The following is an 11,933-nucleotide window of genomic DNA, read 5'->3' on the forward strand; positions in this document are numbered from 1 at the left end:
CTAAAGGTCCCTGGAGACACCTAAAGGTTCCTGGAGGCCACCCTGAAATTCCTTGGAGGTCCCTGGAGGTTCCTGGAGGCCCTTGGAGACCACCTGAAGGTCCCTTGAGGCCTCTGGAGGTCCCTGGAAGCTCATGGAGGTCACTGGAGGCCTCTGGAGGCCCCCTGAATGTCCCTTTGAGATATCTGGAGGCCCCCAGGATGTCCTTGGAGGCCCCCAGGATGTCCTTGGAGGCCCCCAGGATGTCCTTGGAGGCCCCTGGAGACCCATAAAGTTTCTGGAGGCCAACCAAATGTTCCTGGAGGTTCCTTGAGGTCCCTGGAGGCCGTTGGAGGTCTCTGGAGGCCCCTGGAGACCTCTAAGGTTTCCTGGAGGACCCTGAAGGTCCTCAGAGGCCCTGGAGCCTCCCTGAAGGCCCCTAAAATTCCCTGGAGGCCCCTGGGGATCTCCTAGAGGTCCTTGAAGGCGCCCCTGGATGTCCCTGGAGAACCCTGGAGACCCCTTGGATGCCACTGGAAGCCCCTGGATGCCCGTTGAAGTCACTGGAGGCTCCCAGGATGTCCGAGGAGATCCCCTGGAGTTACCTGGAGGCCCCCCCAGGCCTTCTAGAGGTCCCTAAAGGCCCCTGGAGGTATCCTGGGAGGTTCCTGGAAACCCTTGGAGGCCACCTAAATGTCCCTGGAGGTCCCTTGAGGCCCCTGGAGGCCCCTAGGATGTTCGTGGAGGCCCCCTTGAGGCTCCGTGAGGTCCCTTGAGGCCCCTGGAGGCCCTTGGAGGTCTCCTATAAGTCCCTGGAGTCCTCTAAAGGCCTCCTGGAGGTCCCTAAAGGTCCCTAAAGGCCTCCTAGAGGTCCCTAAAGGTCACTGGAGGTCCCAGGAGGATCCTGGAGGCCACCTCGAGGCCCCTTGAAGTCCCTGAAGGCCCCTGGAGACCCCAGAAGGTTCCTGGAGGCCCCCTGAAATTCCCTGGAGGTCTCTGGAGGCCCCTGGAGGTCCATTAAATGTCCCTGGAGGTCCCTTAAGGCCCCTGGAGATCTCTGGAGGCCTCCAAAATGCCCCTGGAGGCCCCCTAGAGGCCACTTCAAGTCCCTGGAGATCTACGAGGCCCCTGAATGCCCCTTGAAGTCCTTGGAGGCTCCCTGGATGTCCGTGGAGGTCTGTGGAGGTCCCCTGGAGACCCCTAAAGGCCCCTGGAAGCCCCATGGGGGCCACCTGAATGTCCCTGGAGGTCATTTGAGGTCTCCGGAGGTCCCTGAAGGCCCCTTGAATGTCCCTGGAGTTCCCCTGGATGTCCCTGTAGGTCCCTTGAGGGCCCTGAAGGTCTCTGGAGGCCTCTAGGATGTCCCTGGAGGCCCCCGGATGTCTCTGAGAGGCCCTTGGAGGCCCCCTAGAGGTCCTTGGCGGGCCCCCTGAGGCCTCTGGAGGCCCCCTGAATTTCCCTGGAGGTCCCTGGATGCCCCCTGGAGGTCCCAGGAGGACCCTGAAGGCTCTCTAGAGGCCCTTGAGGTCTCTGGAGACCTCTAAATGTTCCTGGAGGTCACCCTGAAATTCCCCGGAGGTCTATGGAGGCCCCTGGAGGTATCCTGGATGTCCCTGGAGGTCTGGAGGCCCATGGAGGTATCTTGGATATCCCTGGAGGTTCCTGGAAGTCTCTGGAGGCCCCAAAATATCCCTGGAGGGCCCCGTGGAGGCCTCTTGAGGTGCCTCGAGGCCCCAGGAGACTCCTAAAGGTTCTTGAGAGGCCTCTGGAAGTCCCCTGAATGTCCCTGGAGGCCCCTGGAGGTCTCTTTAGGCCCACAGGATATCCCTGGAGGCCCTTTGAGGCCCCTGAAGGTCACCTGAATGTCCCTGGAGGTTCCTTGAGGCTCCTGGAGGTCTCTGGAGGTCTCTGGAGGCCCTTAGGATGTCACTTGAGGCCCCCTAATGGCTCCTTGAGGCCCCTAGAGGTCCCTGGAGGTATCCTGGATGTCCCTCGAGGTCCCTTGAGGCCCCTGGAGATCTCCAAAATGTCCCTGGTGGCCTCTTGAGGTCCCTGAAGGCCTCTGGAGACCCCTAAAGGTTCCTGGAGGCCCCTGGAGATCTCCTGAAATTCCCTGGAAGTCTCTGGAGGCCCCCCTAGAGGCCCCTTAAGGTCCCTGGAGATCCCTAAAGGCCTTCTGGAGGTCTCTAAAGGCCTCCTGGAGGTCTCTAAAGGCCTCCTGGAGGTCTCTAAAGGCCTCCTGGAGGTCTCTAAAGGCCCCTGTAGGTCCCTGGAGGCCACCCGAATGTCCCTGGAGGTCCCTGAAGGCCCCTGGAGACCCCCTAAAGTTTTCTGGAGGTTCTGGAGCCTCCCTGAAGGCCCTTAAAGGTTCCTGGACACCCCTAAAGGTTCCTGGAGGTCACCCTGAAATTCCCTGGAGGTATCCTGGATGTCCCTGGAGGTCCCTTGAGGCCTCTGGAGGTCTCTGGAGGCCCCCAAAATGTCCCTGGAGGCCTCATGAGGTCCCTGGAGGCCCCTGGAGACCCCTAAAGGTTCTTGAAGGCTCCTGGAGATCCCCTGAAATTCCCTGGAGGCCCCTGGAGACCCCTAAAGGTTCTTGAAGGCTCCTGGAGATCCCCTGAAATTCCCTGGAGGTCTCTGGAGGCCCCTAGAAGTCCCCTGAATGTCCTTGGAGGTTCCTTGAGGCCCACTGGAGGCCCCTAGGGGCCACCTGAATGTCCCTGAAGGTCATTTGAGGTCTCTGGAGGCTCATAGAGGTCCCTAGATGCCCCTGGAGGCCCATTGAATGTCGCTGGAGGTCTCTGGAGGTCCCGTGAGGCCCCTGAAGGTCTCTGGAGGCCTCTAGGATGTCCCTGAAGGCCCCCTCGAGTTCCCTTGAGGCCCCTGGAGGTCTCTGGAGGCCCCCAAAATGTCCCTAGAGGACCCGTGGAGGCTTCTTGAGGTCCCTGGAGGCTCCAGGAGACCCCTAAAGGTTCCTGGAGGCCCCTGGAGGTCCCCTGAAATTCCCTGGAGGTCTCTGGAGGCCCCTGGAAGTCCCCTGAATGTTCCTAGAGGTTCCATAAGGCCTCTGGAGGTTCCTTGGAGGCCCATGGAGGCCCCTGGAGGCCTCATGAGGCTCTTGAAGGTCTCTGGAGGCATCTAGGATGTTCCTGGAGGCCCCTAGAGGCCTCTTGAGGTTCTTGGAGGCCCATAGAGGTCCCTGGCGGTCCCCTGAGGACACTGGAGGCCCCCTGAAATTCCCTGGAGGCCTCGTGAGGTCTCTGGAGGCCCCTGGACACCCCTAAAGGTTCCTGGAGGCCCCTGGAGACCCCTAAAGGTTCCTGGAGGCTACCCTGAAATTCCCTGGCGGTCTCTGGAGGCCCCTAAAGGCCTCCTGGAGGTCCCTAAAGGCGCCTGTATGTCCCGGGAGACCTCTGGAGGCCACCCGAATGTCCCTGGAGGCCACCTGAATGTCCCCGGAGGTCCCTGGAGGCCATCTGAATGTCCCTGGAGGTCCCTGAAGGCCCCTGGAGGCCCCTAAAATTTTCTGGAGGGGCCCTGGAGGTTCTCGGAGGTTCTGGAGCCTCCTGAAGGCCCTTGAAGGTCCCTGGAGACCCCTTAAGGTTCCTAGAGGCCACCCTGAAATTCCCTGGAGCTCTCTGGAGGCCTCTGGAGGTATCCTGGATATCCCTGGAGGCCCCCTAGAGGCCTCTTGAGGTCACTGGAAACCCTTGGAGACCCCTAAAGATTCCTGGAGGCCCCTGGAGGTCCCCTGAAATTCTTTGGAGGTCTCTTGAGGCCCCTGGAGGTCTCTGGAGGCTCCCAAAATGTCCCTGGAGGCCTCTTGAGGTCCCTGGAGGCCCTTGGACACCCCTAAAGGTTCCTGGAGGCCCCCCTGGAGATCCTCTGAAATTCCCTGGAGATCTCTGGAGGCCCCTGGAAGTCCCCTGAATGTCCCTGGAGGTTCCTCGAGGCCCCTGCAGGTCCCTGAATGTCACTGGACGTTATTTGTGGCCTCTGGAGGCTCATGGAGGTCCCTAGAGGCACCTGGATGTCCCTTGAGGCCCCTGAAGCCTCTGGAGGCAGAATTTGCAAAGAGCCAGAATTTGGGTCCAAAATATGGCTCAGGTATCGAATTTGAGATGTTTGGGATATTTTGAAAACTGCAGGGGGGTTTGGGCAAAATGTTACACACCGCCGTTCTCAGTAATTGGCGTATTTTTGGTATTAAAAGTCGGAATTTCAAACGGCGAATAGGTGCAGAGAGCGAGAATTTGGGTCCAAAATATGGCTCAGGTATCGAATTTGGGATGTTTGGGATATTTTGAAAACTGCAGGGGGGTTTGGGCAAAATGTGACCCACCGCCGCTATCAGTAATTGACATATTTTTGGTATAAAAAGTCGGAATTTCAAACAGCGAATAGGTGCAGAGAGCCACAATTTGGGTCCAAAATGTGACTCAGGTATCGAATTTGGGATGTTTGGGATATTTTGGAAACTGCAGGGGGGTTTGGGCAAAATGTGACCCGCCGCCGCTCTCATTAATTGGCATATTTTTGGTATAAAAAGTCGGAACTTCAAACTGCGAATAGGTGCAGAGAGCCAGAATTTGGGTCCAATATATGGCTCAGGTATCGAATTTGGGATGTTTGGGATATTTTGAAAACTGCAGGGGGGTTTGGGCAAAATGTGACCCACCGCCGCTATCAGTAATTGACATATTTTTGGTATAAAAAGTCGGAATTTCAAACAGCGAATAGGTGCAGAGAGCCACAATTTGGGTCCAAAATGTGACTCAGGTATCGAATTTGGGATGTTTGGGATATTTTGGAAACTGCAGGGGGGTTTGGGCAAAATGTGACCCGCCGCCGCTCTCATTAATTGGCATATTTTTGGTATAAAAAGTCGGAACTTCAAACTGCGAATAGGTGCAGAGAGCCAGAATTTGGGTCCAATATATGGCTCAGGTATCGAATTTGGGATGTTTGGGATATTTTGAAAACTGCAGGGGGGTTTGGGCAAAATGTGACCCACCGCCGCTTTCAGTAATTGGCATATTTTTGGTATAAAATGTCGGAATTTCAAACTGCGAATAGGTGCAGAGAGCCAGAATTTTGGTCCAAAATATGGCTCGGGTATCGAATTTGGGATGTTTGGGATATTTTGAAAACTGCAGGGGGATTTAGGCAAAATGTGACCCACCGCCGCTTTCAGTAATTGGCATATTTTTGGTATAAAAAGTCGGAATTTAAAATCGGGCGAATTTCGCCGCTAGCGGGCAAAAATCGGGCAAATTTCGCTGCTAGCAGGCAAAAATCGTGCAAATTTTGCCGCTAGCGGGAAAAATTCGCGTGATTTTCGTCGCTAGCGGGCAAAAATCGGTCGATTTTCGTCGCTAGCGGCCAAAAATCGGGCGAATTTCGCCGCTAGCGGCCAAAAATTGTGCGAATTTCACCGCTAGCGGCCAAAAACCGCGCGATTTTCGCCGCTAGCGGCCAAAAACCGCGCGATTTTCGCCGCTAACGGCCAAAAATCGAGCGAATTTCGCCTCTAGCGGGCAAAAATCGGGCAAATTTTGCCGCTAGCGGCCAAAAATCGTGAGAATTTTGCCGCTAGCTAGCACAATTCGCTCCGTTTTCGCCGCTAGCGGGCAAAAATCGTGCGAATTTCGCCGCTAGCGGGCAAAAATCGTGCGAATTTCGCCGCTAGCTGCTAAAAATCGCGTGATTTTTGCAGCTAGCGGCCAAAAATCGTGCGATTTTCCCCACTAGCGGCCAAAAATCAGGCAATTTTCGCCGCTAGCGGGCAAAAATCGGTCTATTTTCGCCGCTACCGGCTAAAAATCGCGCGACTTTCGTCGCTAGCGGCCAAAAACTGTGCGATTTTCGCCGCTAGCGGCCAAAAATCAGGCAATTTTCGCCGCTAGCGGGCAAAAATCGGGCGATTTTCGCCACTAGCTGCCAAAAATCGGGCGAATTTCGCCGCTAGCTGGCAAAATTCGCGCAATTTTCGCCGCTAGCGGGCAAAAATCGGGCGATTTTCGCTGCTAGCGTCCAAAAATCGGGCGAATTTCGTCACTAGCGGGCAAAAATCGGGCGTGTTTCGCCGCCAGCGGCCAAAAACAGCGCGATTTTCGCCACTAGCGGCCAAACACCGCACGATTTTCGCCGCTAGCGGGCAGAAATCGGGCGATTTTCGCCGCCAGCGTCCAAAAACCGTGCGATTTTCGCCGCTAGCGGCCAAAAATCTCGCGATTTTTGCCGGTAGCGGCCAAAAAACGGGCTATTTTCGCTACTAGCAGCCAAAAAACGGGTTATTTTCGCCATTAGCAGCCAAAAAACGGGTTATTTTCGCCCCTAGCGGCCAAAAATCGAGCGATTTTCGATCATACCAGCCAAAAATCGGGCGATTTTCGCCGCTTGCGGCCAAAAATCGGACTATTTTCGCCGCTAGCGGCCAAACATCGGGTTATTTTCGCCGCTAGCGGCCAAAAATCGGGCGATTTTCGCCACTCGCGGCCCAAAAATCGGGCGATTTTCGCCGCTACCAACCAAAAATCGGGCGATTTTCGTCGCTAGCGGGCAAAAATCGGGCGATTTTCGCCGCTAGCGGCCAAAAATTGGGCTATTTTCGCCTCTAGCGGGAAAAAATTGACCGATTTTCACCACTAGCGACCAAAAATCGACCGATTTTCGCCACTAGCAGCCAAAAAACGGGCTATTTTCGCCCCTAGCGGCAAAAAATCGGGCTATTTTCGCCACTAGCGGCTAAAAATCGGCCTATTTTCGCCGCTAGCGGCCAAAAATCTGGCGAATTTCGCCCCTAGCGGCCAAAAATCGCGCGATTTTCGCAGGTAGCGGCCAAAAATCGGGCTATTTTCGCCACTAGCGGCTAAAAATCGGCCTATTTTCGCCGCTAGCGGTCAAAAATCTGGCGAATTTCGCCCCTACCGGCCAAAAATCGCGCGATTTTCGCAGGTAGCGGCCAAATATCGGGCGATTTTCGCCGCTAGCGGGCAAAAATTAGGCGATTTTCGCCGCTAGCGGCCAAAAATATGGCAAATATCGCCGATAGCGGACATAATTCGCGCGATTCTCGCCCCTAGCGGGCAAAAATCGGGCGATTTTCGCCGCTAGCGCCCAAAACTCGGGCGATTTTCGCCGGTAGCGGCCAAAAATCGGCGAATTTCGCCACTACTGGGAAAAAATCGTGCTATTTTCGCCGTTAGCGGCCAAAATCGAGCTATTTTCGCCGCTAGCGTTTTTTTGTTTGCTGCTAGTGGCGAAAATCGATCGATTTTTGGCCGCTAGCGGTGAAAATCGCCCGATTTTTGGCCGGTAGCGGCAAAAATCGCCCGATTTTTGGGCCTTTAGTGGCGAAAATCGCCCGATTTTGGGGCCGCTAGCGGCGAAAATCGCCCGATTTTTGGCCGCTAGCGTCGAAAATCGCCCAATTTTTGGCCGTTAGCGGCGAAAATCGCCCGATTTTTGGCCGCTAGTGGCGAAAATAGCCCGATTTTTGGCCGATAGCGGCGAAAATAGTCCGATTTTTGGCCGCTAGCGGCGAAAAAAAGGCCGATTTTCACCACAAGCGGCCAAAAATCAGGCTATTTTCGCCGCTAGCGGCCAGAAATCGGGCGATTTTCGCCGCTAGCGTCCAAAAATCCGGCGATTACTGGCCCCTAGCGGCCAAAAATCGGGCGATTTTCGCCACTAGCGGCCCAAAAATCGGGCGATTTTCGCAGCTACCATAAAAAAATCGAGCGAATTTCGCTACTAGCGGGCAAAATTCGCGCGAGAAAGCGCGAATTTTGAATTTTTACAAAGAAGCGAAAGTAGCCCAATTTTGGGCTACAAAGTAGCGCAAGTAGCCCAATTTTGGGCTATAAAGAAGCGAAAGAAGCCGAATTTTGGGCTACAAAGTAGCGAAAGTAGCCCAATTTTGGGCTACAAAGAAGCGAAAGTAGCCCAATTTTGGGCTGCAAAGAAGCGAAAGTAGCCCATTTTTGCGAAATTTTTTCTCAATTTTAGCGAAAGTAGCCCAATTTTGGGCTACAAAGAAGCGAAAGTAGCCCAATTTTGGGCTACAAAGTAGCGAAAGTAGCCCAATTTTGGGCTACAAAGTAGCGAAAGTTAGCCAATTTTGGGCTACAAAGTAGCGAAAGTAGCCCAATTTTGCGAAAATTTTGCACAATTTTAGCGAAAGTAGCCCAAATTTGGGCTACAAAGTAGCGAAAGTAGCCCAATTTTGGGCTACAAAGTAGCGAAAGTAGCCCAATTTTGGGCTATAAAGTAGCGAAAGTAGCCCAATTTTGGGCAACAAAGTAGCAAAAGTAGCCCAATTTTGGGCTACAAAGTAAAGAAAGTAGCCCAATTTTGGGCTACAAAGTAGCGAAAGTAGCCCAATTTTGGGCTAAAACGTAGCGAAAGTAGCCCAATTTTGCGAAATTTTGCGCAATTTTAGCAAAAGTAGCCCAATTTTGAGCTACAAAGTAGGGAAAGTAGCCAAATTTTGGGCTACAAAGTAGCGAAAGTAGCCCAATTTTGCGAAAATTTTGCGCAATTTTAGCGAAAGTAGCACAATTTTGGGCTACAAAGTAGCGAAAGTAGCCCAATTTTGGGCTACAAAGTAGCGAAAGTAGCCCAATTTTGGGCTACAAAGTAGCGAAAGTAGCCCAATTTTGGGCAACAAAGTAGCGAAAGTAGCCCAATTTTGGCCTAAAAAGTAGCCCAATTTTGGCCAAAAAACTAGCGAAAGTAGCCCAATTTTGGCCTAAAAAAGAGCGAAAGTAGCCCAATTTTGGCTTAAAAAGTAGCGAAAGTAGCCCAATTTTGGCCTAAAAAGGAGCGAAAGTAGCCCAATTTTGGCCTAAAATGTAGCAAAAGTAGCCCAATTTTGGCCTAAAAAGTAGCGAAAGTAGCCCAATTTTGGGCTACAAAGTAGCGAAAGTAGCCCAATTTTGGGCTAAAAAGTAGCGAAATTTGGGACTAAAAAGTAGCGAAAGTAGCGAAATTTTGGGCTAAAAATTAGTGAATGTAGCGAAATTTTGGGCTAAAAGTAGCGAAAGTAGCCCAATTTTGGGCTTAAAAGTAGCGAAAGTAGCCCAATTTTTGGCTAAAAAGTAGCGAAATTTGGGGCTAGAAAGTAGCAAAATTTGGGGCTAAAAAGTAGCGAAATTTTGGGCTAAAAGTAGCGAAAGTAGCCCAATTTTGGGCTAAAAAGTAGCGAAAGTAGCCCAATTTTGGGCTAGAAAGTAGCCCAATTTTGAGCTGAAAAGTATCGAAAGTAGCCCAATCTTGGCCTAAAAAGTAGCGAAAGTAGCCCAATTTTGGCCTAAAAAGTAGCGAAAGTAGCCCAATTTAGGCCTAAAAAGTAGCGAAATTTTGGGCTAAAAGTAGTGAAAGTAGCCCAATTTTGGGCTAAAAAGTAGCGAAAGTAGCCCAATTTTGGGCTATAAAGCAGCGAAAGTAGCAAATTTTGGGCTAAAAAGTAGCGAAATTTTAGGCTAAAAAGTAGCGAAAGTAGCCCAATTTTGGGCTAAAAATTAGCAAAAGTAGCCAAATTTAGGGCTACAAAGTAGTGAAAGTAGCCCAATTTTGGGCTACAAAGTAGCGAAAGTAGCCCAATTTTGGGTTAAAAAGTAGCGAAAGTAGCCCAATTTTGGGCTGAAAAGTAGCGAAAGTAAGCCAATTTTAAGCTAGAAAATAGCGAAATTTTTGGCTAAAATGTAGTGAAAGTAGCCCAATTTTGGCCTAAAAGGTAGCGAAAGTAGCCCAATTTTGGCCTAAAAAGTAGCGAAAGTAGCCAAATTTTGGGCTAAAAGTAGCGAAAGTAGCGAAATTTTAGGCTAAAAAGTAGCAAAAGTAGCGAAATTTTTGGCTAAAAAGTAGCGAAAGTAGCCCAATTTTGGCCTAAAAAGTAGCGAAATTTTGGGCTAAAAGTAGTGAAAGTAGCCCAATTTTGGGCTAAAAAGTAGTGAAAGTAGCCCAATTTTGGGCTATAAAGTAGCGAAATTTTGGGCGAAATTTAGGGCTACAAAGTAGCAAAAGTAGCCCAATCTTGGGCTACAAAGTAGCGAAAGTAGCCCAATTTTGGGTTAAAAAGTAGCGAAAGTAGCCCAATTTTGGGCTAAAAAGTAGCGAAAGTAAGCCAATTTTAAGCTAGAAAGTAGTGAAATTTTTGGCTAAAAAGTAGCGAAAGTAGCCCAATTTTGGCCTAATAAGTAGCGAAAAGAGCCAAATTTTAGGCTAAAAAGTAGCGAAAGTAGCGAAATTTGGGGCTAAAAAGTAGCAAAAGTAGCCAAATTTTAGGATAAAAAGTAGCAAAAGTAGACCAATTTTGGCCTAAAAAGTAGCGAAAGTAGCCCAATTTTGGGCTAAAAAGTAGCGAAAGTAGCCAAATTTGGGGCTAAAAAGTAGCGAAAGTAGCCCAATTTTGAGCTGAAAAGTAGCCCAATTTTGCCCTAAAAAGTAGCGAAAGTAGCCCAATTTTGGCCTAAAAAGTAGCGAAAGTAGCCCAATTTTGGGCTAGAAAGTAGCCCAATTTTGCCCTAAAAAGTAGCGAAAATAGCCCAATTTTGGGCTAAAAAGTAGCGAAAGTAGCCCAATTTTGGCCTAAAAAGTAGCGAAAGTAGCGAAATTTTGGCCTAAAAAGTAGCGAAAGTAGCCCAATTTTTGGCCTAAAAAGTAGCGAAAGTAGCCCAATTTTGGCCTAAAAAGTAGCGAGAGTAGCCAATTTTGGGCTAAAAAGTAGCGAAATTTTGGGCTAAAAAGTAGCGAAAGTAGCGAAATTTTGGGCTAAAAGTAGCGAAAGCAGCCCAATTTTGGCCTAAAAAGTAGCGAAAATAGCCCAATTTTGGCCTAAAAAGTAGCGAAAGTTGCCCAATTTTGGCCTAAAAAGTAGCGAAAGTAGCCCAATTTTGGCCTAAAAAGTAGCGAAAGTTGCCAAATTTTGGGATAAAAAGTAGCGAAAGTAGCCCAATTTTGGGTTAAAAAGTAGCGAAAGTAGCCCAATTTTGGGCTAAAAAGTAGCGAAAGTAGGCCAATTTTAAGCTAGAAAGTAGTGAAATTTTTGGCTAAAAAGTAGCGAAAGTAGCCCAATTTTGGCCTAAAAAGTAGCGAAAAGAGCCAAATTTTAGGCTAAAAAGTAGCGAAATTTGGGGCTAAAAAGTAGCAAAAGTAGCCAAATTTTAGGATAAAAAGTAGCGAAAGTAGCCCAATTTTGGCCTAAAAAGTAGCGAAAGTAGCCCAATTTTGGGCTAAAAAGTAGCGAAAGTAGCCAAATTTGGGGCTAAAAAGTAGCGAAAGTAGCCCAATTTTGAGCTGAAAAGTAGCCAAATTTTGCCCTAAAAAGTAGCGAAAGTAGCCCAATTTTGGCCTAAAAAGTAGCGAAAGTAGCCCAATTTTGGGCTAGAAAGTAGCCCAATTTTGCCCTAAAAAGTAGCGAAAATAGCCCAATTTTGGGCTAAAAAGTAGCGAAAGTAGCCCAATTTTGGCCTAAAAAGTAGCGAAAGTAGCGAAATTTTGGCCTAAAAAGTAGCGAAAGTAGCCCAATTTTGGCCTAAAAAGTAGCGAAAGTAGCCCAATTTTGGCCTAAAAAGTAGCGAGAGTAGCCAATTTTGGGCTAAAAAGTAGCGAAATTTTGGGCTAAAAAGTAGCGAAAGTAGCGAAATTTTGGGCTAAAAGTAGCGAAAGTAGCCCAATTTTGGCCTAAAAAGTAGCGAAAATAGCCCAATTTTGGCCTAAAAAGTAGCGAAAGTTGCCCAATTTTGGCCTAAAAAGTAGCGAAAGTAGCCCAATTTTGGCCTAAAAAGTAGCGAAAGTTGCCAAATTCTGGGATAAAAAGTAGCGAAAGTAGCCCAATTTTGGGTTAAAAAGTAGCGAAAGTAGCCCAATTTTGGGCTAAAAAGTAGCGAAAGTAAGCCAATTTTAAGCTAAAAAGTAGTGAAATTTTTGGCTAAAAAGTAGCGAAAGTA

At 49.7% G+C, this 11,933-nt stretch overlaps 1 protein-coding gene across 1 annotated transcript; it reads right to left on the reverse strand.

Annotated features, from left to right (window-relative positions):
• LOC138371284 (collagen alpha-1(I) chain-like) lies at nucleotides 1-1,612 on the reverse strand. The gene is made up of 3 exons (XM_069336079.1): nucleotides 1,541-1,612; nucleotides 933-1,490; nucleotides 1-615 (listed from the first exon to the last, which is right to left on the reverse strand). The coding sequence occupies exons 1-3, from the start codon at nucleotides 1,610-1,612 to the stop codon at nucleotides 1-3; spliced, it is 1,245 nt and encodes a 414-aa protein (XP_069192180.1).
• Nucleotides 1,613-11,933: the final 10,321 nt, after the last annotated feature.

This window comes from Procambarus clarkii, chromosome 4 (genome assembly GCF_040958095.1).
Source record: "Procambarus clarkii isolate CNS0578487 chromosome 4, FALCON_Pclarkii_2.0, whole genome shotgun sequence".
In the NCBI taxonomy this organism is placed as follows: domain Eukaryota; kingdom Metazoa; phylum Arthropoda; class Malacostraca; order Decapoda; family Cambaridae; genus Procambarus; species Procambarus clarkii.